At 43.6% G+C, this 27,849-nt stretch overlaps 1 protein-coding gene across 2 annotated transcripts in view; it reads right to left on the bottom strand.

Moving 5' to 3' along the window:
- The window catches only part of LOC120024298 (serine/threonine-protein kinase MRCK beta-like), a 121,771-nt gene that overhangs the window by 84,107 nt on the left and 9,815 nt on the right, over nt 1–27,849 (bottom strand). For both annotated transcript variants that reach the window (XM_038968505.1, XM_038968506.1), the window contains exon 2: nt 7,615–7,706. In XM_038968505.1, the coding sequence (XP_038824433.1) occupies nt 7,615–7,706 (92 nt within the window). The remainder of the gene's footprint in view (nt 1–7,614; nt 7,707–27,849) is intronic.

Below are 27,849 nucleotides of genomic sequence, written 5' to 3' on the forward strand. Positions count from 1 at the left end.
GCGGAGAAACATGCCAATATACGGAGAGATTTCCGATAACAATTCCTCCTAACTTTAGGGCTGCATATCGACAACTTCAGGGCAAGGTTTCCGTTAGCTGGTAATTGCTTGCTTTTTGCCGATAAAATAAATGAAAAGCCAAGAAATAAAATTGTAGCTGGACAAATTATCCGGGGCTGCCCTGCTGCTGAGGAGAGTGAGAAAGCGAGAGAGGATCCTTGGCCTAGGCTACTGTTGATTGCGAAGATGGGAGGCCTTTTTCATTGAAGTAAAACGAAAGTTGGAGAGTATGTCTATAGTGAAAATCCTATAAGGCAGGGCTCCAGACTGAGGTCATTTAGTTGTATTTTGCGACCCTTGGCTTGGCTGTACTCGACTTGGCTGTACAGTTGCATCGGTGTGGGCTGCACATTCACTCACCTCAATAAAAACGTCCTATTTTTTTTAGGAGACTAACACCATGATTTGGTCAAACAGTAAAGTACATTATCCCCATGATTCCTGTATTAAAAGTGTCTGCATACCTGTCCCGGTTTCGCTGGGGCCTGCTGTTGTGTCCAGCGAGCCACTCTTTTCCCCAGCGAGCCACTATTTTCCCTGAGGGAAAAAAGCTCTGGGAGAAAGGAAAGTGTTCTGATTGTATAACATTTTAAAATCTGGGAAAACACAGCTATCTTGTCACAGACGTAGACAGGAGGTTCTCAGTTTTCTGTAGGTATAATTTTAATTTCTCAACTATCAGTTATGAGCTCAATAACAACTATTTTACAAAGATGTCTGATATGACTAAGATACGGAGCGATATAGACCGTTCAAAACATTTGTCAAGGTTTAAACCAGTTCGCAGTGTTTTGTTTCATTCTGTTACAACTGTAATGTTGTGTTTGCCGCAATATAATATCTTGCTCGTATCTTCCCTACAAACAATGGCTAAACTTACTTTATATATTACACTAATAAAGTTTAGAAACATTTGTGAAGGTTTGGTGTCGCTATTAACCCATTATTATTATTATTACTATTAACCTATTACACTGCAGGCCTATGCACTGGCCATCCAACTGACTCAGAAAATGTTTTAGGCTATAATATCTAACAATATAATGCTTATCTTCATAAAACATATTTGAATTTAAAATTAACCTCCTTATGTACGCCTATATCTGTATAGCAGACGCAGTAGCCTATCTAACAAGTATAAAAGAAATTCATGTCGGTGTGGTGGCAAAATATTACTACAATACAGTGGACGCCTAAGCTTATAGGCCTATGCATGCAATGCCCTAATTAATTTAGTGCTCAAACCTCCGACAGCTGAACCGTGAGGTGGTCAATATACCTAGTTTATTGATGGCGCTGGCTGTGTAACCTCATGGGTTATACATCCAATGCATAAGAAGGACTTGTCAGATAGATTAAAATCTTGCCAGTCACGTGTCCTGCGGCAAATTTACCTGACGGAAAACCTGCTTCAAACAGGCTTGGAAAGCTTTTAATATCTGTTAAAAGGTAGAGTTAGCTAACTTACGTTAGCAAAGCTGCTCATTAAATCACTGCGTTGTCGACCGACGTCCTTGCACACAATGTGCATGTAATAACCACCACTTGGCTTTGTATTTTCTCTCAATTGCAAACTATTAAATCAGTTAAAGTTGTTCATAATTGTGCTAGTTATTCTGCCTATTCATGGAGAGTTTTATGAGAGTGCAGTGATATAAAAATGGACGAGCTTCGCGTAGGAGTGACACCATCTGATGTAAGACAGTGGTCGGTGCCACTACTAACTGTTATGCGTTGATAAACTCAAAAATGAACATAACTCACAAATTTGAGCCAAGATGGTAACATGGTGAAATGTAACAGTAACAGCTAGTTTTCAGACACATTCAATGATTGAGCCTTGCGTGCTTCTCCGAAATCCATCTCCCCACTTCCCCTCTACCGTCCATCGCACTTCACCTTCTCCCCTCCACCGTCCATCTCACGTCACCGTCTCCCCCTCCACCGTCCACCTCACGTCACCGTCTCCCCCTCACGTCACCGTCTCCCCCTCACGTCACCGCCTCCCCCTCACGTCACCGTCACCCCCTCACGTCACCGTCACCCCCTCACGTCACCCCCTCACGTCACCATCTCCCCCTCACGTCACCATCTCCCCCTCACGTCACCATCTCCCCCTCACGTCACCATCTCCCCCTCACGTCACCATCTCCCCCTCCATCTCACGTCACCATCTCCCCCTCCACCGTCCATCTCACGTCACCATCTCCCCCTCCACCGTCCATCTCACCATCTCCCCCTCCACCGTCCATCTCACCATCTCCCCCTCCACCTCACCTTCTCCCCCTCACCTTCTCCCCCTCTACCGTCCATCCCACTTCACCTTCTCCCCCTCTACCGTTCATCCCACTTCACCTTCTCCCCCTCTACCGTCCATCCCACTTCACCTTCTCCCCCTCTACCGTCCATCCCACTTCACCTTCTCCCCCTCTACCGTCCATCCCACTTCACCTTCTCCCCCTCTACCGTCCATCCCACTTCACCTTCTCCCCCTCTACCGTCCATCCCACTTCACCTTCTCCCCCTCTACCGTCCATCCCACTTCACCTTCTCCCCCTCTACCGTCCATCCCACTTCACCTTCTCCCTCTCTACCGTCCATCTCACCTTCTCCCCCTCCACCGTCCATCTCACCTTCTCCCCCTCCACCGTCCATCTCACCTTCTCCCCCTCCACCGTCCATCTCACCTTCTCCCCCTCCACCGTCCATCTCACCTTCTCCCCCTCCACCGTCCATCTCACCTTCTCCCCCTCCACCTCACCTTCTCCCCCTCCACCGTCCACCTCACCTTCTCCCCCTCCACCGTCCACCTCACCTTCTCCCCCTCCACCTCACCTTCTCCCCCTCCACCTCACCTTCTCCCCCTCCACCTCACCTTCTCCCCCTCCACCTCACCTTCTCCCCCTCCACCTCACCTTCTCCCCCTCCACCTCACCCCCTCCACCGTCCACCTCACCTTCTCCACCGTCCACCTCACCTTCTCCCCCTCACCTTCTCCCCCTCCACCTCACCTTCTCCCCCTCCACCGTCCATCTCACCTTCTCCCCCTCCACCGTCCATCTCACCTTCTCCCCCTCCACCGTCCATCTCACCTTCTCCCCCTCCACCGTCCATCTCACCTTCTCCCCCTCCACCTCACCCCCTCCACCGTCCACCTCACCCTCTCCACCGTCCACCTCACCTTCTCCCCCTCCACCTCACCTTCTCCCCCTCCACCTCACCTTCTCCCCCTCCACCGTCCACCTCACCTTCTCCCCCTCCACCGTCCATCTCACCTTCTCCCCCTCCACCGTCCATCTCACCTTCTCCCCCTCCACCGTCCATCTCACCTTCTCCCCCTCCACCGTCCATCTCACCTTCTCCCCCTCCACCGTCCATCCCACTTCACCTTCTCCCCCTCTACCGTCCATCCCACTTCACCTTCTCCCCCTCTACCGTCCATCCCACTTCACCTTCTCCCCCTCTACCGTCCATCCCACTTCACCTTCTCCCTCTCCACCGTCCATCTCACCTTCTCCCCCTCCACCGTCCACCTCACCTTCTCCCCCTCCACCGTCCATCTCACCTTCTCCCCCTCTACCGTCCATCCCACTTCACCTTCTCCCCCTCTACCGTCCATCCCACTTCACCTTCTCCCTCTCCACCGTCCATCTCACCTTCTCCCCCTCCACCGTCCACCTCACCTTCTCCCCCTCCACCGTCCACCTCACCTTCTCCCCCTCCACCGTCCACCTCACCTTCTCCCCCTCCACCGTCCACCTCACCTTCTCCCCCTCCACCGTCCACCTCACCTTCTCCCCCTCCACCGTCCACCTCACCTTCTCCCCCTCCACCGGCCACCTCACCTTCTCCCCCTCTACCGTCCATCCCACTTCACCTTCTCCCCCTCTACCGTCCATCCCACTTCACCTTCTCCACCGTCCACCTCACCTTCTCCACCGTCCACCTCACCTTCTCCACCGTCCACCTCACCTTCTCCACCGTCCACCTCACCTTCTCCCCCTCCACCTCACCTTCTCCCCCTCCACCTCACCTTCTCCCCCTCCACCTCACCTTCTCCCCCTCCACCTCACCTTCTCCCCCTCCACCTCACCTTCTCCCCCTCCACCTCACCTTCTCCCCCTCCACCTCACCTTCTCCCCCTCCACCTCACCTTCTCCCCCTCCACCTCACCTTCTCCCCCTCCACCGTCCATCCCACTTCACCTTCTCCCCCTCCACCGTCCATCCCACTTCACCCCCTCCACCTCACCTTCTCCCCCTCCACCGTCCATCCCACTTCACCCCCTCCACCGTCCATCCCACTTCACCTCCTCCCCCTCTACCGTCCATCCCACTTCACCTTCTCCCCCTCTACCGTCCATCCCACTTCACCTTCTCCCCCTCTACCGTCCATCCCACTTCACCTTCTCCCCCTCTACCGTCCATCCCACTTCACCTTCTCCCCCTCTACCGTCCATCCTACTTCACCTTCTCCCCCTCTACCGTCCATCCCTCTTCACCTTCTCCCCCTCTCCCATCCATCTCACTTCCCCTATTCCCCTCTTACCGTCCATCTTACTTCATCTTCTCCTCCTCTACCGTCTATCTCACCTCTCGGTCTATCATCTTTCATCTCATCCTTTATTTTCTCTCCAATCATCTTGCTCTCTCTCATTTGAAATCGCTCTTGTTATTGCTCTCCATTGCTTTCTAAGTCCAGCGAGGGTGAGTTTCTGGGGGGTGAGCTTTTTGACAGCGAGCCAAGGTCCAAGGCGTAGTTGTCTGGAACAGTCTGTACTCAGAGGGAGGGTTCTCCATCAGTCCCTCAACCTCCCTTTCTCCCCGAAAAGGACGTTGTTGAGCGAGGAGAGAGTGGGGGAGAGGAGAGAGACACCACCCATCATAAACAGGAAATGCAGGCCCAACACTTATCTGGAAAGGCATCCTGTAACTTAAGAGCCCACAGGAAACTGCAGAGGGAGCAAGGGAGGGCTGAGTCGACAGCAACAATGGCTAACAGGACGTAGCTGGAGAGTCGCAGTCTTGTTCACACACAATGTGAAAACTCAAAGTAGCAAGTATATGTGCGTGCGAGTGACCAAGCTATTAGAACTAGGCCTAATTTGTTGAAATCGACAATAACAATGATTATGTTGAATTGTGTGAATTTAGCAAAAACCGACACGGAGCATTGGTTTCACACAGTATGATATTAAAGTTAGATTTTTTTTGCAGAGTCACCACCCTTAAACCAAACAAACCACATCCTAGCTACCAGCTAAAGCACTGAACTGAACCCAAGAGGCAGAACAAGTGGCCCTGCCCAGTTTGCAGGAAATGGCACATTCTCGGTGTCTGTGTGTCTGGTGAGCAACACCAAGTAGAAGTCCAAAGCCAAGGAGGTCTAGGTATACACACAGACAGGGATACACACAGACAGGGATACACACAGACAGGGATACACACAGACAGGGATACACACAGACAGGGACATACACAGACAGGGACACACACAGACAGGGACACACACAGACAGGGACACACACAGACAGGGACACACACAGACAGGGACACACACAGACAGGGACACACACAGACACTGCTGGCTCAGACTCTCGGTCTCAGTCTCCATCTGAGGGACAGAGCAGCTAATGGTCTGACCATTGATTAACTTCGTGCCTCATTGATCAGTTCTGCTTCATTTACGTGGAGAGGCCCTCACCTCATTAGACCACAATCACTTCACTGATGGGGAAACGTTACGGGAATGTTCCCCGAGAACGTTTGTGGAGGTGAACCAACTTCACACAATGTGGTGTTAAATCACAACGATGTAATGGCTGATGACACCTATCATCAAAACGATAAATGGGGAATGTTCAGAAGGATGCAACGTTACAAAGTTTCAAAAATACATTCATTCTGTTGAACAGATACGATTCCCTGTCATGTAGAATTGGGCATCATGTCATTACATATGTGCAATGTTCTGAACGTTTCAGATCACTACAGACCTGGTCTTTGCTCTTCCAGTCATTATTTGACAGTATATCTGACTAGGACAGCCATTTCCCTAATCCAGATTGAAACAACGCATATGTTTTTTAACCTTACGATCATCAGACATTTGATCGTCTCTCTGTTCACCTTGTGTTGACATCTGGAATTAAAATGGGAAACATTGCGTTAAAACGACGGACACAAAAACATATGTTTTCTTTTCTAGGAATGGTCCCATACAGAGGGGCTGGCAGTTGGATCCGCATAAAAATCCGATTTAATTAACTTTAAAAAGGAACAGAATGTCAAGGCCATCTTTACAATAGAAATTACTTGAAAAAATATTTCAGTCTTTTAAGGACACCGTAATTTCTGAAAAAAAAAAAAAAGTTTCAATATTGACCCATAAGGACTTCAGGCAGAGCTGTACATTGAACAGACCAAAGTGTGTGTGCGCATTTGTGCACTTTTGTGAAGCACAGTCAGGGGACAAAGCAGATGCAGATTTCACCTTTATTAAGGAGTCAAAGAGGAGGACAGTCAGAGCCACTGACATTGTCGTCAGGACAGAACTTGTTAGCAATATGGTAACATGCACATACCACACGTAAAAATAAATAAAACGCCCTGATTTGTCCAAGCCCAAAATGGCACATCTTTGCCAGACCAACACCCTTCAGGAACTTGGAGGAGAAAGCATTAGAAGACAGGGAGGATGAAGGAGAGAGATAAATTACTCTTTTCGGGAAGGAGAGAAGACGGTTTGAGGGTAGCTGAATGTCACATCTCTCTTCAACATGCCGACTTTGAACAGCTGAATTATAGTTGAATTAAACTTTGATGCAGAGCCGTAAAGATACTTCTACTGTACGCATTTTATTTGTATTTATTTAACCAGGCAAGTCAGTTAAGATGAAATTATTTTTTACATTTATGGCTTACCCCTGCCAAACCTGGACGACGATGGGCCAATTGTGCGCCGCCCTATGGAACTCCCAATCACGGCCGTATGTGATACAGCCTGGATTCAAACCAGGGACTGTAGTGACACCTTGCACTGAGATGCAGTGCCTTATACCGCTGCGCCACTCGGGAGGCAAATTATTTACAATGCCAGTGCAACAAAAGAGTCAGGACTACTGAATACTGTTACATCTCAGGATATTATTTTTGGCAATATTATTTTTGTGCTAACGTTGTTATCAGCACTTTCATTTCCACGACTGAACAAAATTTGTTTTCTCATGGTTCGATCTTGTTCCTGTGCAGGAGACATACGTTTGGGACATCGAACCACAATACATAGAATTGTGAGAATGAATTATCATGATATCGTATCGTGAGGTCTCTACCAACTCCCAGGCCTAATGTAATATCTACAAAATGGCCCTGGGACTTCTCTCAACACATAACCACTCTTGACGTCTGAAAACATTTCACAAACTTCGGGAAATACCTCTTCTCAGGCTCTCAGGTTTTCCACTCAGTATAGTGGGAGATTAACCCATGTATTTAATGCCAAGAAAGCTCTATACTGAATTGAAGAGTGAACGGAGGGTTCAGGCAGTCTTACCTCGCCAAATGCTCCTCTGCCGATCACCTTGAGCATCTCGAAGTCGTCCCTGTGCAGACGCATCTCCTTCACGGTGGTGGTGAACGGCTTCACTGCAAGAAACAAAACAGGAATCAAGAAACTTTAGGCCTACGTCCAAACAATATCTCACATTACACCATGATATAATGTCCCTAGTTTTTCATATGTTAGGTTTTAGCCTAAAGGTTACGTCACGAGACTTGCACGAGCAGTAGATCTGTGTCCCTCAAAGGGTTCTCAAAATATAGGATGAACCTGTGTGGCTTATCCACGCGTATTGTTACACAATCATATCAAAAGACCATGATGTTTCTTACTGCCATTAGTCAACACTATCCAATGAAATGAAGGTGTCAACTTCCAGGAATACATGTGTGTGTTATACTGATGTGTTCCGTACAGTGTGATCAAGGAGGGTCTGTAGCAATGTTAGTACCGGCACAGAAAATGTAACTTAGGCTTTTAAGTGCTGCCACTTCATTGTGTTTATATGCGTGAACTTCATCATAAACTATTTGGGCAAGGGCAGCCAAGTATATTTGTGTATGTTTATTTACAAAATAAACCTGTCTCCAACGTGCACTGGTCAAGAGAGAGGAACCAAACAGCATGTTGGTCGTAAGGCAGTAGTATGGCTGGTCAATAGACCTCACAACAGAGCCATAGACTGAGCGCTATACTCCATCCCTCTATCCCTCCTCCCTGTTTTACAAGGCTCTGCAGGGGGGGGCTAGCATGGCCTGCGAGTTGCCGAGCAGCAGCACTCCTCGCCATATGAGGACATGCAGACTGTCTCCCTGAGCCTGTGAAGAGGGTGTTTATCACTCCCAAGGTGATAAACTCTAAAACACACAAGAGCGAGACGTGTGTTCCCCCTCCATGGGTGGAGTGGGGGGGGGCAACGGTGTGGGTTGGGCATCAGCTGCTCTCACTGGGCAGATCCTTCAAGCGCCTACACACAGACTGACGGGTTTATGACTCTGCGATGGGGCTCACGAAAGGGTCGCGATACGCCCATGACGTGTGTTGTAATGGCTACCGCAAAATGTTAGAGAAACACGCATGATAAAATATGTGGAGAATTATCACCGATGATTTGACGGCAACTTAAGAGCACTCTTTGCCTTCAGATCCATGTTCGTCAAAAAATTCTACATAATCCCTGATGTGATTGATCCGGCAGGTAGCCTAGTGGTTAAGAAGTTAGGCCAGTAACCAAAATGTTGCTGGTTCGAATCCCTCTGTCGATGTGCCCTCGAACAAGGCACTTAACCCTAATTGCTCCAGATCAGATGTCTAAAACGAAGGGGAAAAATTGTTTTTTTGTAGTTTTTTTTTACAAAATGCACTGTTCAACTGAAGCCTCACAGCACGCAAGACACATTGGGTGAGGTGTTGAGGATTTCCTTAACCCATACAAATGTGTGTAGGCATTGTCCCCTTGACAGAGCAAGTAGCTGTGGGCCAAGCGACCACCCACCCATCACCCACAATCTAAAGCTGGTCACGCAACAAACACCTTGACAAAGTCTATGGGTCTTGTTCTATTACCGAAAGGCAAGAATTACTCACAAAAACCACTTAAACAACATTCAAGAAAACCAAGTGATGCAAAATTCATTAAGGGAGACTATCATACAATGATAGGGGAAACACATTCAATTAAAAAAAAAAATGGCATAACAATGGGTGGGGAGGACCATTGAGGACTAGCCCAGCCATGCAGTCTGACCATATGACTCTGGGTTCACTAGTTTGTGTAGGCTCAGTGCTCTGGGAGGATATGGCATTGATGGTCTGACAGATTACATAAACCAGCATTCCGAAATGAGAGCCTATTCCAAATCCCATTGGATGCCCTGCATATATGCATACCAAGAGAACGACAGTGATAGGCCTACATAGTGGCCTTGGTAGAATAAGGAAAGACAACCAAAATGATTGACACACACTAGTGTCTTTGTACAAGCACCAGGCATCCCATGTCGACTGAAGAGCCAACCTTGTTACTCCAACAAAGCCCCTTAGAGACAAAGACCCGTCTTTCATATTCTGTGTCGCAGGGGGTGTTTCATATGTGTAATCTGATAATCCTCTCAGCCTAAATAACGTGGCATTTCTATAATTTCACAAACGCCCAGTCTTCTCAATTACAATAAAATCCCTCTGAATGATTACGTGCCCGAAAGTGGGGGGGGGGGGGGAAAGTGCAAAAGCTTTATCTGGACATTTGATCATATGTACTTTTTATATGACTCGTGTTCCACTGCAAATGTAGCACCTCATTTCTGCGACTGAAATGAGTGGTGTTTATCAATAAAAGTACTTGCAGTTTTTTCTCCTCGCAAACATCACAACGGCGTGAATGGAATTGTAAAGCGCTGCTTGTGACTTTTTCCATTCATAGCTCAAACTCTAATTAGGCTGACAGACCGAGTGCGGCTTTGGCAGAGGTCTTCAGCACATATATCTACTTCGCCACTATCAGCCAGTGTCTGTCTGAACTATTTGAGTAGTTGGCAGTTCCTTTGGCCACATTATGCTCAGAATTCAGTTGGTGATCCTCGTTCTTCTGGCTCACATCTGCCAAACGGGATGCAGTAGGGACGCCTGCAGTTTTGACAGCTGCTTTAAGCTCCCTTACAGATCCAGAGGGTATCCGCTTGGCACAGCACGGAGTGCCACTTGGAGAAGGGGCAGGGGGCAGTAAGAGGCATCAGCTGCTCACACTAATAGAAAGAAGAACCATTGTCTTTTAATTAAATAGATGACCGTTAGCCCTATAAATGAATGCCATTCATGTCAACGCAATGACGATTTGTGGACATGCAGTGCAAGATGTTAAAAAAGGAAGCTTGAATTTCAAGTAGGGCTGGGCGATATGGCAAAAAAATATCATAGCACAATATTTTCCACTTGACGGTATTTTAGGTTTTTGAATATTAATAGTTCTAAATATGCTTTATGAGTAGTGCGTGACCCTAGGGGTGGCAACACACACATTCTAATTGTTTTTTAAATGGGTCTTTCTCCATTCTGATTGAACAGTATAAAACAATCACACTTCAACCAAAATGTTGAATACAGTGGGCACTTTGAATACAGTGTTGCTAGGCATGACAACGAATGAAAAAAGCCAGGGAGGGGTTATTGTGACAGGGTAGGAACAAAAGTGTTTGTCAGTGTTTTCAAGTGGACCCTAATTAGATGTTACATGAACATTTTATCTTACTTGATGTAGCAAAAATACTTATGCCTCGCCTATTTCTCAGATTTAGAATTGACCATTGCGCAAACATGCTGATCTAGGCATACATCAGCACTGGTTTCATGCTGTATTAGCGAGCTATGTTTGCAGTGACTAAGTACATTTAGCTAGCTAGCCAGCTAACTAGCAAGTAGCATTAGCAGCTAATAAGATTTATTTTAGCCACAACTTGCTAAGAAAACAAACTGTTTGCAGCCAAGATACACAAACTAATAGTGTAATTAAAGAAAGCTCGCCAACAATCTTTCAGTGGGAATCGCTTTCGGCTCCTTGATTTGTCGGACGCAGTTGTTGTGAGGACACAGCTGCGGTCCCCCCAACAAAGACTTTTCGCCCTCTCTCCTTGTGCTTTTCAGCCTCTGTTGCTATGACTTCTGTAGCAGACAGCTTCTCCCACTCTCGTTTGCGGCAGAAGAGTCGGAAAAGTCGCTAAAAGCTATCAAAACCATCCAAACTCTGACAAAACTCCCCAAAGGCAGCCTGAAATGTAGATTAATTTGTCGCTAGCCTCTTTTACCAAAGCTGCTAAATTTGCAACACTATGCGAGTCAACAGCAAAAAGCGGTTGTGACTAGAGGTCGACCGATTATGATTTTTCAACGCCGATACCGATTATTGGAGGACCCAAAAAAGCCGATACCGATTATTCGGCCGATTTTTATTTATTTGTAATAATGACAATTACAACAATACTGAATGAACACTTATTTTTAACTTAATATAATACATCAATAAAAATAAATGTAGCCTCAAATGAAACATGTTCAATTTGGTTTAAATAATGCAAAAACAAAGGGTTGGAGAAGTAAAAGTGCAATATGTGCCATGTAAAAAAGCTAACGTTTAAGTTCCTTGCTCAGAACATGAGAACATATGAAAGCTGGTGGTTCCTTTTAACATGAGTCTTCAATATTCCCAGGTAAGAAGTTTTAGGTTGTAGTTGTTATAGGAATTATAGGACTATTTATCTCTATACCATTTGTATTTCATATACCTTTGACTATTGGATGTTCTTATAGGCACTTTAGTATTGCCAGTGTAACAGTATAGCTTCCGTCCCTCTCCTCGCCCCTACCTGGGCTCGAACCAGGAACACATCGGCAACAGCCACCCTCGAAGCAGCGTTACGCATGCAGAGCAAGGGGAACAACCACTCCAAGTCTCAGAGCGAGTGACATTTGAAACGCTATTAGCGCGCACCCCGCTAACTAGCTAGCCATTTCAAATCGGTTACACCAGCCTAATCTCGGGAGTTGATAGGCTTGAAGTCATAAACAGCTCAATGCTTGAAGCATGGCGAAGAGCTGCTGACAAAACGCACGAAAGTGCTGTTTGAATGAATGCTTACGAGCATGCTGGTGCCTACCACCGCTCAGTCAGACTGCACTATCAAATCATAGACTTAATTATAACATAATAACACACAGAAATACGAGCCTTAGGTCATTAATATGGTCGAATCCGGAAACTATCATTTCGAAAACAAGACATTTATTCTTTCAGTGAAATACGGAAGCGTTCCGTATTTTATCTAACGGGTGGCATCCCTAAATTGAAATATTCCTGTTACATTGCACAACCTTCAATGTTATGTCATAATAATAAAATAATAAAATTCTGGCAAATTAGTTCGCAACGAGCCAGGCAGCCCAAATTGTTGCATATACCGACTCTGCGTGCAATGAACGCAAGAGAAGTGACACAATTTCACCTGGTTAATATTGCCTGCTAACCTGGATTTATTTTAGCTAAATATGCAGGTTTAAAAATATATACTTCTGTGTAATGATTTTAAGAAATGCATTGATGTTTATGGTTAGGTACAGTCGTGCAACGATTGTGCTTTTTTCGCAAATGCGCTTTTGTTAAATCATCCCCCGTTTGGCGAAGTTGGCTGTCTTTGTTAGGCAGAAATAGACTTCACAGTTCGCAACGAGTCATGTTAGCAGGCAATATTAACTAAATATGCAGGTTTAAAATATATACTTGTGTATTGATTTTAAGAAAGGCATTGATGTTTATGGTTAGGTACACATTGGAGCAACGACAGTCCTTTTTCGCGAATACTCACCGCATCGATTTTATATGCAACGCAGGACACGCTAGATAAACTAGTAATATCATCAACCATGTGTAGTTAACTAGTGATTATGATTGATTGATTGTTTTTTATAAGATAAGTTTAATGCTAGCTAGCAACTTACCTTGGCTTCTTACTGCATTCGCGTAACAGGCATCCTCCTCGTGGAGTGCAATGTAATCAGGTGGTTAGAGCGTTGGACTAGTTAACTGTAAGGTTGCAAGATTGAATCCCCAAGCTTACAAGTTAAAAATCTGTCATTCTGCCCCTGAACAAGGCAGTTAACCCACCGTTCCTAGGTGGGTTAACTAGTCATAGGCAGTCATTGAAAATAAGAATGTGTTCTTAACTTCTCTAGGATTGGGGGCAGCATTTTCACTTTTGGATAAATAGCGTGCCCAATTTCAACTTCCTTCTACTCATCCCCAGATTATAAGATATGCATATTATTAGTAGATTTTGGATAGAAAACACTCGGAAGTTTCTAAAACTGTTTGAATCATGTCTGTGAGTATAACAGAACTTATGTAGCAGGCAAAACCGAGGACTAACCATTCAGATTTTTTTTTGAGGACACTGTTCAATGAGCTTTCTTTGGGATACTAGATTTCTAAGGGACTTGTTTGCAGTTCCTACCGCTTCCACTGGATGTCACCAGTCTTTGGAAAATGGTTGAGGTTATTCCTTTGTGCAATGAAGAAGTACGGCCATCTTGAATCAGTGTAACGTTATGTGTACTGTTTGAGAGTTGCGCAAGACTAGAGAAAAGTAGCGTTAGTTTGTTGTCCTCCTGTATTGAAAACAGATAGACCCGTCTTCAGTTTGATCGATTATTAACGTTTAAAATACCTAAAGTTGTATTACAAAAGTAGTTTGAAATGTTTTGGCAAAGTTTACACGTAACTTTTGAGATATTTTGTAGTGACGTTGCGCAAATTGGAAGCTTTTTTTCTGGATCAAACGCGCCAAATAAATGGACAATTTAGATATATATGGACGGAATTAATTGAACAAAAGGACCATTTGTGATGTTTATGGGACATATTGGAGTGCCAACAAAAGAAGCTCGTCAAAGGCATGATTTATATTTTATTTCTGTGTTTTGTGTTGCGCCTGCAGGGTTGAAATATGCTACACTCTCTTTGTTTACTGTTGTGCTATCATCAGATAATAGCATCTTTTGCTTTCGCCGAAAAGCCTTTTTGAAATATGACATGTTGGCTGGATTCACAACGAGTGTAGCTTTAATTTGGTATCTTACATGTGTGATTTAATGAAAGTTTGATTTTTATATCATTTTATTTGAATTCGGCGCTCTGCATTTTCCCTGGCTATCCCAGAGAGGTTAACTGACTTGCCTAGTTAAATAAAGATGTAAAAGGAAGAAGAAGAAAAAGAAAAGAAAAAAAATATCGCCCAAATCGGTGTCCAAAAAAATCTGATTTCCGATTGTTATGAAAACTTGAAATCGGCCATAATTAAAAATCGGCCATTCCGATTAATCGGTCGACCTCTAGTTGTGACTTGTGGTTTCCTTCAGTGACGGTGCAGGGTGTGTGTGGAAGGAGAGAGACGACTCAAGTACCAAACAGAATAAACTATAAAAACTAACAATTACACAAGGCGGAATGGCTTAACATAAACATTGAAATACCATTACACAAGGTAAAGTAAAACCAAAACTGATCCGTACATCAATACCAGTATATTATAAAATACGGTATACCTCCCCAGCCATAATTTCAAGTGAAAGCATGTTGTTTTTCCTTAATTCCCCCTGACATGTATTTTTTTGCTATATGAACCATTAGCCTAAATTGTATATGTTTTCTTAATAGGACAGGACAGAGTGGGCGGAGGTAATAATTCGCAAATGTCTCACAATAATATAGTCTAGACCAGGTATTCCCAAACTGGGGCAATGCCAAATAAAAAAGTAAAATATATATTTTTTTATATATATTTTTTTTCTTCATATTTTCAAACAGTCCATTTATATTTTCCACGAAGCTATACATTTGGGTGAGGTTTTTTTCTCGCATGAATAGCCTCGTTTCACTGCCAAAAATACAATTAAACCATAAAGTGTACAGCGAAATAACAACACAATGTCAAAAACAGGTAGCCTAGTCAAATAATTAACATCCAATCACATTAACCGTTACTCTCTCACGGGAATTCCACTAATGGTCCGTATGTAGCCAAACGTAGCTGCTGCTCATTCTGTTTGCGCGAAAATTCATAAATGGTAAAAAAAAAAAAAAGGCCCGCGTCCATAGAGACACATACAAGCTCTACTGGTAGTACTGCTACTACCAGCAGTACTACACCTGCACCTGTCGATGACACAAGTTGTTCTGCTTCCAAGAGCATATCCAATGCTAGCATCAGTAATTCTACATTTGTTGTTAGCCCAGCTAGCATGGACACTGACAGTTGTGAATCTGATGCAGCCGAAGAGTTCCTGCCCCTTACCCAGGTAAGGACCGAACAACAGACAGGGATGTTGGACCACGAAAGAGGCGCAAATATGATGAGAACTACATTGATTTGGGGTTCACTTATATTGGGACAACTCAATGAAACCTTCACTCTTGAGCAGACATTTAGAAACAAAATATGCCAATTTCAAAAATAAGCCACGGGAGTTTGAGCGAGAATTAATACAACTTTCGAGAAATAAAACATAAAAGCAACAGATACCATTAATAAGAAGGGGCTAGAAGCAACTTATATGGTGAGCTACCGAGTGGCTAGGACAGGCAAGCCCCTACTTGCCTGTCCTACTATGGACTACTATGGAGGACTTAATTCTTCTTGCTGCCACGGATATGCAGGGACAATGCTGGGGAAAAAGGCCCAAAAAACTATACAGACAATGCCTTCATTAAACAACACTGTTTCACGACGCATCAGTGACACGGCAGAAGATGTTTTGAAACAATTACTGCTTCGCATACAAGCCAGTGAATTCTATGCGTTACAGCTGGATGAGTCAACAGACGTGTCGGGCCTGGCACAGCTCCTGGTATATGTCCGTTATGTTTATGAGGGGTCAATTAACCTCTGGGGTAGGGGGCAGTATTTTGACATCCGGATGAAAAGCGTGCCCAAAGTAAACTGCCTGTTACTCAGGCCCAGAAGCTAGGATATGCATATAATTGGTAGATTTGGATAGAACACTCTAAACTTTCTAAAACTGTTAAAATAATGTCTGTGAGTATAACAGAACTGACATGGCAGGTGAAAGCCCGAGGACAAACCAACCCCCCCCAAAAAATTTTAAACTTACCACTTTTGTCAATGGCAATTACTTTAATTATAAGGCCAAGTCCTCCCAGATTGCAGTTCCTAGGGCTTCCACTAGATGTCAACAGTCTTGAGATCGAGTTTCAGGCTGGTTTTTTGAAAAATGACACAGAAATTGTAGTTTTTCTAGGTGGCTCCCATTTTGGCTGTAGTGTTTCCAAGCGCGTGGAAGAAAGCGTGTTCTTCGGTATTTTTCTCCGGTAAAAACAATAACGATTCTCCGTCTTAAATTTTATCGTTTATTTGCGTATTAGGATACTTAAGGTTTGATTATAAACGTTGTTTGACTTGTTTGGAAAAGTTTATTAGTAACGCTTGGGATTCATTTTGTATGCATTTTGATGGAGGGAAAATGGGTGGATTATTGACTGAAGCGTGCCAGCTAAACTGAGTTTTTATGGATATAAAGAAGGACATTATCGAACAAAAGGACCATTTCGGATGTAACTGGGACTTTTTGGAGTGCCAACAGAAGATGATCATCAATGGTAACTTTTGTGTCGCACCTGCCTGGTTGAAATAAGATTTATGTGTTTGTATGCGGGGCGCTGTCCTCAGATAATCGCATGGTTTGCTTTCGCCGTAAAGCCTTTTTGAAATCTGACACGGCGGCTGGATTAACAAGATGTTAAGCTTTATTTTGATGTACAACACATATTTTCAAGAATGTTAAATACTTGAATTTAGTATTTATGAATTTCGCGCTCTGCAATTTCACTGGACGGTAGCGTCCCACCTACCCTAGAAAGGTTAAGGAAGACATCCTCTTGTGCAAACCACTGGAAACCAGGACAACAGGAGAGGATATTTTTAAAAGTACTGGACAGCTTTGTGACATCAAATGGACTTTGGTGGTCAAGATGTGTTGGTATCTGTACTGATGGCGCAAAAGCCATGACAGGGAGACATAGTGTAGAGCTAATGCGCATGCAAGCAGTTTCTCCCGACGCCAGTTGGGTGTCACTGCAGCATCCACCGAGAGGCTCTTGCTGCCAAGGGAATGCCTGACAGCTTGAAAGACGTTTTGGACACTACAGTGAAAATGGTTAACTTTGTTAAAAGCAAGGCCCCTGAACTCTCCTGTATTTTCTGCACTACGAAATGATATGGGCAGCGACCATGTAACACTTTTACAACATACAGAAGTGCGCTGGTTATCAAGGGGCAAAGTATTGACACATTTTTTTCAATTGAGAGATGAGCTTAAAAGTTCTTTACTGACCATAAATTTCACCTGTCTGACCGCTTGGATGATGATGAGTTTCTCACACGACTGGCCTATCTGGGTGATGTTTTTTCTTGCCTGAATGATCTGAATCTAGGATTACAGGGATTCTCCGCAACTATATTCAATGTGCGGGACAAAATTGAGGCAATATGATTAAAAGGTTGGAGCTCTTCTCTGTCTGCAATAACAAGGACAACACACAGGTCTTTCCATCATTGCATGATTTTTTTGTGTGCAAATGAACTCAAGCTTACGAACAATGTCCAATGTGATATAGCGAAGCACCTGAGTGAGCTGGGTGCGCAATTACGTAGGTACTTTCCCGAAACGAACGACACAAACTGGATTCGTTATCCCTTTCATGCCCTGCCTCTAGTCCACTAACCGATATCTGAACAAGAGCCTCATCGAAATTGCAACAAGCGTTTCTGTGAAAATTGAATTTAAAATCAGAAGCCCCTGGCAGATTTCTGGATTGGGCTGCGCTCAGAGTATCCTGCCTTGGAAAATCGTGCTGTTAAGACACTGATGCCCTTTGCAACCATGTACCTATGTGAGAGTGGATTCTCGGCCCTCACTAGCATGACAACTAAATACAGGCACAGACTGTGTGTGGAAAATGATTTAAGACAGACTCTCTCCAATACAATCCAACATTGCAGAGTTATGTGCATCCTTTCAAGCACACCCTTCTCATTAACCTGTGGTGAGTTATTCACAAATTTCAATGAACAAAAAGTTTTTTATGTAAGATGGCTAAATAAAGAGCAACATTTTAGATTTTTATTATTATTTGTGCCCTGGTCCTATAAGAGCTCTTTGTCACATCCCCATGAGCCGGGTTGTGACAAAACTCACACTCATTCTTATGTTTAATAAACGTATCGTATAGTGTGTGTGTGGCAGGCTTACAATGATGGCAAAAAAACAACATTTGAGAGTGCGCTGACCCTGGTGCTAGAGGGGGTACGCAGCTGGAGGTTGAATGTTTGAAGGGGTATGATACTATAAAAAGTTTGGAAACCACTGGCCTAGATAGAGGGAATACTGACACAAGTCAGCCAGTGCTGTATGACACCGGAGTAATGACATAGGCTACCGGTGACGGAGCACAGACGTGAGGATAGAGTCCACAGGGCATAGATTGGGGACTGGCAGCCCTATTCAGAGTCCGACCCTGACGGATGTGCAGCACTACCCAAAGTGAACCCAATAATCTCAAGTCTCTCCCCAGCTCCCCCGCAGTATGAGCCAGACTGTCCAGCCCCATTCATCATCATTACCAAAGCATGGGTTCTCAGACGGAATACTTTCACACAATAAGCTGGGTCAGTTGTCATTTTGAGGACAGACTGCTGTACCCAAAACAGAATCGTCCATCATTGAGATATTTCTAGGACTTTGTTATACCTAAAGTCTCTAGTTAGTGGATAATCTTCAGTTAAGTCTTTACGATATCTTCAACCCTTGTACATGGCACTATTTTACAGTCTTAACACTTGCCTCAGTTTGAATGAATGGCTCTTTATGTAAATACTTATCAGAATTAAACTGAATAACCTTTCATCAAAATGGCAAACGACTTCCTGTGTTTTGCTCAACGTACAAAACAGCCACCAGTGGCACCCGCTCTCAGCTCACATCAAGTCTGGGACTGGGTGGATGTGATCCAACAACACTTCTCCCTGAATCACTAGATATAAATATGTCTCCACAAAACAGCCGTTTCCCCAGAGGCTCAGGGCAGACGTTATTACAGACAGACATTGAGCAGGAGACCACAGGACAGAGAATGGTGCTCACAGTTTTCAACTGCCATTCAAATTACACCCCTGGTTCAACCATGGTGGGATTTGAATAAAAATGCATTAATAACTGAATATCTGTGTGAGAGAGTGGACGATAAGGCCCCTTTTGTCCTGAACTCGTCAGGGGGTAAAGGCAGTGGTCGCTGGTACTGTGTTAACACTGCACACACTGTTCATCTGTCCACATAGGGTCAGTCATGGAGACCAAGGGCACCATCGTTTGGCTTGGGGCTGGGACAATGTTGTTGACCCTGTTGTGCATTTGGACCACTCCTGAGGGCCATGTTAGGTCAGCGTTGTTAACATTGGCAGTTTGTCGGAGGCTCGAGGGGTAGGAGGAGGGAGAGGAATGCATTAGACCAAGAAGGACAGTCTGAGCTCAGTTCCAGGCACTGAGATGTAAAAAAAAAATAATAATAATAATCTTCATTCATTCAGATGAAATGTAGCAGTACATTTCCTCAGCCCCCATACTTGTTTCACTATCTATTATGTCTCTGCTCTGCAAGCTGTGCCAACATTAAATGGATGCCACTGCTAATGCAGAATACACTAATTCAACAGAATGGCTGATGGGTTCCTGACTACTTATAAGTAGCATTAATACTTTACATTTTATTTGCCACTTTGCAGTTAAAAGTCAGAGCTTTAAATCCTTTCAGATCCCGTTCCCTGTTCTGACTTGTAGCCTAAACATATCAGTGAATACACTAGACACTAAAACCATGCAAATGGCAACCCAGCTCCAGTGGCTGCTTCTTCCTTGTGAAACAGTCAAAAACATTCTATTCATCTTTTATTTATCAGTTTGCTTGGCAGGCGCCATTATCTAGGGTGACTTGGTCTACATTTTGATACACTGTGCTGCTCTATCATGATAGGCTTTCCCTTGCTTCCTGGCACATGGCTCTCAAGACAAACCAACTGAAACGGCAAGACTAAGCACCTCTGTGCAGGCATATGGAATACTACCCGACAAGCGATTTTGAAACCGATTATTTGTAAGTAAGGGAATTGCATGAAGATTCCATCTGAATTCCCGACATGTCCGCAGTGATTGGCAGGGTATCTGAGGTCCTGTAGAGCATGCTGAGAAATTCTTGGGAATGAGTGACATGGGAAGGGGTTCCATAGCTGAGACTGCGAGGCCAGGGGAGGGGGTCTGTGAACAAGAGGTGATGTGCTGTCGCCATGAAAACGTGTCTGATACAAACTCACAAAGTATGCATGAGCAGATGTTCATATCACTCCCAGGTTCACAACCAGAAGCAGATTGGTTTCCATCTCGGGCAGTGGAAGGCACTAAGATTAATGCTTTTACACGTTCCAAAAATTATCATTTTCCTTTCCCTTAGCCTCGAGTAAGAAACCTCTGCTGTTTGCATTACACTTTGTGCCATCACTTCTGACTTAGATGTTTGCAAAGACCCCTTTTCCATCTGTTTGAACAGAAATCAAAGCCTTTGCTTATTCCTAATATTTAGGATTGAAAATAGTTGAAAAATGTACACCTTAAAAAAAGGTAGGAAGCATAAACATAACCACACGTAACATATGGATTGCAAAGTGACCTCACTTTTCTATTTACTGAGTTATTACATGAAACTTAACAGAATTCGGAAGAATGTGTGATGTAATACAGAGAGGATCCGGCAAGCCAGCCTATTCCCTATAATGTAAACATGAACAGAAATAACTACAACATCAAATTAAACCAAATCATTTGCACTCATGACTACTGGTTTCAATTACATTTTCAGCCAACTTACAAGTAAATACTTTATGAATGTATTGTTACAAATCAGCTTGCAAGGTTGCTAGCCAACTAGCCTGCTAACGTTAGCCCTACTAGCACTGTATGAGTCAGCAAGTTGCTATCAACTCATAGCTTACATCAACATTAACAGCCTTTTACTGCAGTGGGCTAAATCAGGGCCACACAGAGCGTTTCTTGTTAGTCTTAAATCTACTTTGAAATTAAAGTAAACACCTCGCACACATGGTTATGGGCTCCAAAACAAGAAAACACCTGTACCATGTCAGATATAAAGTTGAAATGTATTACATTGAGTTTGCATCCCAATATTACACTTTATATCCATCACAGAAGACTGAAATCACCCCAAAAATCATTTGACATAGAAATAATGTTTATTAATTATAAAAGTATGAAAAATATTAATAACATTCCACCCATGAGGCCACTATTCATTTGACTGCAGGAAAGGTAAAGTAAACCAACATTTTAGAAATACATAACACCATTAACCAATAATCAAAAACAATTACTGGTATATGCAGTTCTCTTAGCCAGCAAGCCAACCACCTACATTTTGTTATTTTAGCCTGCTAGCTACCATAGCCAGTTAACTAGCCTAGCCAGCCAACCACCACGGTCAACATAGCGAATTAGCTGATGGCTGAGTTAGCTACCAAAGTCAAAGAAGATTCAAGAACAGCCTTTCAGGAGGGAGAGTCAGCTAGCTAATCCAATAGCGATAGTGAGGCAAATTCACATTGAATTCACCCGGTTTATTGCCATCACTGCTGACATTCATGATGTACCGGTCGGTCGGTAGGAAATAGAGGAAGCAGGCTTGGCACAGCACCTGGTTTCAGTCAGAGTCTCATTCCAAATCCTCACTTCCACTGGTAATACTAAGCTATCGAAGTACTCTGAGGTGAAATGCGCACCGCATACAGTAGACGTGTGCATAGTTCCCATACACCAATCTCCTTGCGTCAACCGGAAAAACCATTCAGACTTCAAAACTTGCATCTCATTTTTGGGCCACAAATTAGTCGTAAGCCCATCCTTGTGGGTATTACTGTACTGTGGGTATTACTGCACTAGCTACAAATGACAGAAAACGACAACAAAAAAATTGTTCAACTGCCAAAAGCACAGGAGAAGAGTTGCAGTTTTTTGCATTAATTTAGATGGTTTCTTCTTCGTGGATGCTCACCAGTGCCAACACTTGGTTTGAAATGTAATTACATGCTAGCATAGCTCATAGCTAACTTTAGCCAGCTGGAACTAGCTAGGTAGCAATAGTGCATTGTGGGTAGCTTCAAATATATCCGTAATGAAGTTAATATGTAAAAATGCTAAAACATAACTATGTTTGTAGTTATAGGTAACCAGACCGCTCATCCACATACTTACATGTACATATTCTCATTCACCCCTTTAGATTTGTGTGTATTAGGTAGTTGTTGGGGAATTGTTAGATTACTTGTTAGATATTACTGCACTGTCGGAACTAGAAGCACAAGCATTTCGCTACACTCGCATTAACATCTGCTAACCATGAGTATGTGACAAATAAAATTTGATTTGACTAAAACTAAGTTAAAGTTTTTGACCACACAGTTGTTACTTTGGTGAGTAACCTTTAATAAAAAAAATATATATACAATCTCGGCTTTCATTTGACATGCTCCTGTAAACTACACATTGGTGCTCATCGGTTCTTTTTACATGGAAATGCCTGAATATACTTTTTTTTTAATTTAAAGATCAAAATATGCTACATAAAATATTCACACATTTAAATTGATATATTGGAAGAAACCTTATATAAATTCCCCAACGCCATTGAAAACCCCAGCGGTTCCTCCAGCAGCATCAGGTCATGAGAAAACTCCTTTAACTCTATCTAGGAGGGAGCAGTCACTCAAAGACAGCACTTGTCATATTGGAGTAGTGACCCAGATGACTCACACAAGCCTGTCTGGATGCATTGCCACTCACTTCACCAGCCATGCCATCAAAATCATTCAACCCCAGTTAACCATCTCCTTCCCCTACCAGCCAATGATTCTGGCAGGCACAACATGGCTAACATAAACATTGGTGGGGTTGTCTAATTGAGACGGCCATGCCAGGAGCAGGGCCTAATCTGTGTTTAAAGGCCCAGTGCAGTCAAAAATATTTCATATATATGGTTTCCACACTATAAGTTTGGAATAATACTATAATGCCATTTTAGTTTAAGAGCTGTTTGAAAAGAAATGATTTGATTGAAATTATTAGATTTTTAAAACGGCTGTATTGGACTTTTAAGCAGAGGGTGGGTGGGGTGGAGGTGGCTGGTAGCAGGAGGTTAAACCATCAGGGCTCCTCCCAGGGTTAATCTATTATCCAGCACCAGCTGCCACACATCCCCCTGCCCCCACCACACCGGCCATTTACAAGCGGCTCCATGCTTGGCCTACTGCTCGCTGTGCACTCGGCTAAGCCACTGGGACCGTAGCACCGGGCATCTCGGTGTACCCTACTGAGGAGCATCCAGGCCCAGGGATCAGGACACAGGTAGTGTGTCACGGAAGATAAAGCCGCTGTGACGAAGAAGGACACACGCAGCAGGGACCTCCAAGACTCAGTGGGATTTGCCTCAGGGTTCTGTGAGGGATAGCTGCTGTGTTGCAAGGTGAGCTTCAGAACGTTGAGAAACCATGAAAACCTGGTCTGTTCTCTTTCTTTGCAACATTTTTAATTTATATTTCATCAAGTCCCCGACAGCACTGTCCCACCCCTGAACTGTTGTCTTGAAGGTGACTGTAGGTTCATGGGTTCAATTTGGTACCGTCCTTCAGGCCTTGATCTGTCTTGACACCTTGGCAAAGGATGACAAATGGCCACAGCCCTTCCTGGACAGGCCTCTTACCCAGCAGGCCTTTAAACCTCCATTAACCCACTTCCTCCATTGCTGCCTTTAAGACGCCAATTGTTTCTTATGTGGTTTCGCACTGATAGAACAAAACAAAAAAATCTAATTCCCAGCTGGCATCTACCAAATTGCATTTACAGATCAGTGCAGATGAATGAGAGTGAACAGAGGGAGGAACAGAAGTGAACAGCCCTGAACAAACAGGAAACTGAGGTGACAAGGTTCCCTATGACCTGGACCATCTATGGGCATGGTCTCCACAAATTTGACTGCATGAATAGTCACATGATGCTTGGAAGATTATAATTATAAGGCCTTGATAGATTGTGTTCAGATTTGTATTGGTGTTACTCGCATACTCTTGCTATATAACAAAAGACAAGGACAGCAAGTTAATGGCAGCTTTACTCAGCCATTGTTGTGGTAGTCATAGATACAGGGATAAGCGCACATGCACACAACGATAACGAAACTGAACATGTTCATATCACATGACTGATTCACTAATTTCTCTCAAGTTATCAGGTAAGTAATAGTGAGTGTTTCAATTAGGGCAATAAAGCAACATTGTAAAACTGTGGTAGTCATAAATACAGTTGAAGTCGGAAGTTTACATACACCTTAGCCAAATACATTTAAACTCAGTTTCACAATTCCTGACATTTAATCCTAGTAAGAAATCCCTGTTTTAGGTCAATTAGGATCACCACTTTATTTTCAGAATGTGAAATGTCAGAATAATAGCAGAGAGAATGATTTATTTCAGCTTTTATTTCTTTCATCACATTCCCAGTGGGTCAGAAGTTTACATACACTTAATTAGTATTTGGTAGCATTGCCTTTAAATTGTTTAACTTGGATCAATTGTTTCAGGTAGCCTTCCACAAGCTTCCCACAATAAGTTGGGTGAATTTTGGCACATTCCTCCTGACATAACTGGTTGTAACGGAGGTTTATATGCCTCCTTGCTCACACACGCTTTTTCAAATTCTGCCCACAAATTTTCTATGGGATTGAGGTCAGGGCTTTGTGATGTCCACTACAATACCTTGATTTTGTTGTCCTTAAGCCATTTTGCCACAACTTTGGAAGTATGCTTGGGGTCATTGTCCATTTGGAAGACCCATTTGCGACCAAGCTTTAACTTCCTGACTGATGTCTTGAGATGTTGCTTCAATATATCCACATAATTTTCCTACCTCATGATGCCATCTATTTTGTGAAGTTCACCAGGCCCTCCTGCAGCAAAGCACCCCCACAACATGATGCTGCCACCCCCGTGCTTTACAGTTGGGATGGTGTTCTTCGGCTTGCAAGCCTCCCCCTTTTTCCTCCAAAAATAACAATGGTCATTATGGCCAAACAGTTCTATTTTTGTTTCATCGGACCAGAGGATATTTCTCCAAAAAGTAAGATCTTCGTCCCCATGTGCAGTGCAAACCGTAGTCTGGCTTTTTTATAGCGGTTTTGGAGCAGTGGCTTCTTCCTTGCTGAGCGGCCTTTCAGGTTATGTCGATATAGGACTCGTTTAACTGTGGATATAGATACTTTTGTACCTGTTTCCTCCAGCATCTTCACAAGGTCCTTTGCTGTTGTTCTGGGATTGATTTGCACTTTTCGCACCAAAGTACGTTCATCTCTAGGAGACAGAACGCGTCTCCTTCCTGAGCGGTATGACGGCTGCGTGGTCCCATGGTGTTTATACTTGCGTACAGTTGTTTGTACAGATGAAAGTGGTACCTTCAGGCATTTAGAAATTGCTCCCAAGGATGAACCAGACTTGTGGAGGTCTCCAATTTTTTTTCTGAGGTCTTGGCTGATTTCTTTTGATTTTCCCATGATGTCAAGCAAAGAGGCACTGAGTTTGAAGGTCGGCCTTGAAATACATCCACAGATACACCTCCAATTGACTCAAATTATGTCAATTAGCCTATCAGAAGCTTCTAAAGCCATGACATCATTTTCTGGAATTTTCCAAGCTGTTTAAAGGCACAGTCAACTTAGTGTATGTAAACTTCTGACCCACTGGAATTGTGATACAGTGAATTGTAAGTGAAATAATCTGTCTGTAAACAATTATTGGAAAAATTACTTGCGTCATGCACAAAGTAGATGTCCTAACCGACTTGCCAAAACTATAGTTAACAAGAAATTAGTGGAGTGGTTGAAAAACGAGTTTTAATGACACCAACTTAAGTGTACGTAAACTTCCGATTACAACTGTACATGGATAAACTGGTAGTTATATCACGACTGATTCACTCTTATTTCTCTAAAGTTGTAAGTTAAGTAATAGAGTGTTTTCAATTAAGGCAATAAAGCAACATTCTAAAAAGTAGCCTAGTATCTTCCAGCAAAGGTTACCCTTCACACAACACCTTACACAGAAGTGAAACTGCCTACAACAGACTTCTTAATCTCAGACTTTCACTAGCTAGCACAGTTCCCACAGCTTCCCTTTCGCAAGAGTGGCATTCACACTTCCTTTTCCTGTGGGTTTGTGAGAAACCTCAGATGAGACCACAGAGTTCCACGTCACCCTGGCTTGTCCCACCAGCTGCAGACACAGTGCCCTTTGGGTGTGTTGTCATCCGAGATGGGGGGGGGGCTATAGGGTGACCTCACTTGGGGCTGCAGCACTTAATGTTGACAATAGGGCTGGGACAATACCAGTATATATATTTTTTTTAAATTTAACTAGTCAAGTCAGTTAAGAACAAATTCAAATTCTTATTTACAATGACGGCCTACCCCGGCCAAACTCGGACGACGCTGGACCAATTGTGCACCGCCCTATGGGACACCTAATCACGGCCGGATGTGATATAGCCGGGATTCGAACCAGGGACTGTAGTGACATCTCTTGCACTGAGATGCAGAGCCTTAGACCGCTGCGCCACTCATGATACTCGTTATTAGTATCGTGGCAAGGAAACAAAACAAGAAGCGGATTGGGAACAAAACACTATTGTTCAGAGGCACATTTATTTATTTTCCAAGCTATAGTGAACAATGAGTATTTACTCATGCTCCGAGTGCATTCTTCAACAAGGTGGCTAACTAGTAATTCTTCGTGGCTAGCTAGTTATCCAGTTAACCCTACTGACTTACTATGGACTTGGGACTTATTCACTGAACTGTCTTCAAGCCAGGACAATGGCAATAGAGGCAAAACGATACACAAAGCAACCATTTTACTTCACAACTATCAGCTAGCTCTATGAGAATCGTAATAATGTAGCTAACCAGATAGTTTTTGCCTGTTAAACTGTTATTTTTTTTTTTTACATGGTTTACATATTTTTTTTGCATAGTTTCCGTTGAAGGTTGCACGCTTCAACATATGTACAAACGGAGTAAAGCATTCAAGAAGAGCCCTCTGTGCTCCGTTTCGCAAACTTTGATTTGGACTCATACTCCGACCCTCCCGTGCTCTAATTTGCGCGCTTGGAGCACAGTAGTATGCATTTTGAGAAACAAAACACACACAGCAGGTTTTTAAAAAGGACCAAAGAGTATGGTCTGCTTTGTGTTCCAATTTTTGACATGGAAAAAAAATATTGCGTTACAGGTATCGTCACAGCCATGGTTGACAACATTGTTCTAATGGACCAGTGGAGTGTAAATGTATCGGGGACCCACATTTTTGTTGTGGTGCTTAGGTACTTCTTTGATGTTCCAAAAGTTCTCAAATTTAGTGACTGCTGTGTTTCAGTGTTATTTTCACCTCAAACGTGGAAACTAGAGGCCGACCGATTATGATTTTTCAACGCCGATGCCGATTATTGGAGGGCCAAAAAAAGCCGATAGCGATTAATCTGCCGATTTTTGGGGGGGGGAATAATGAC

This window comes from Salvelinus namaycush, chromosome 29 (assembly GCF_016432855.1).
Source record: "Salvelinus namaycush isolate Seneca chromosome 29, SaNama_1.0, whole genome shotgun sequence".
NCBI lineage: Eukaryota > Metazoa > Chordata > Actinopteri > Salmoniformes > Salmonidae > Salvelinus > Salvelinus namaycush.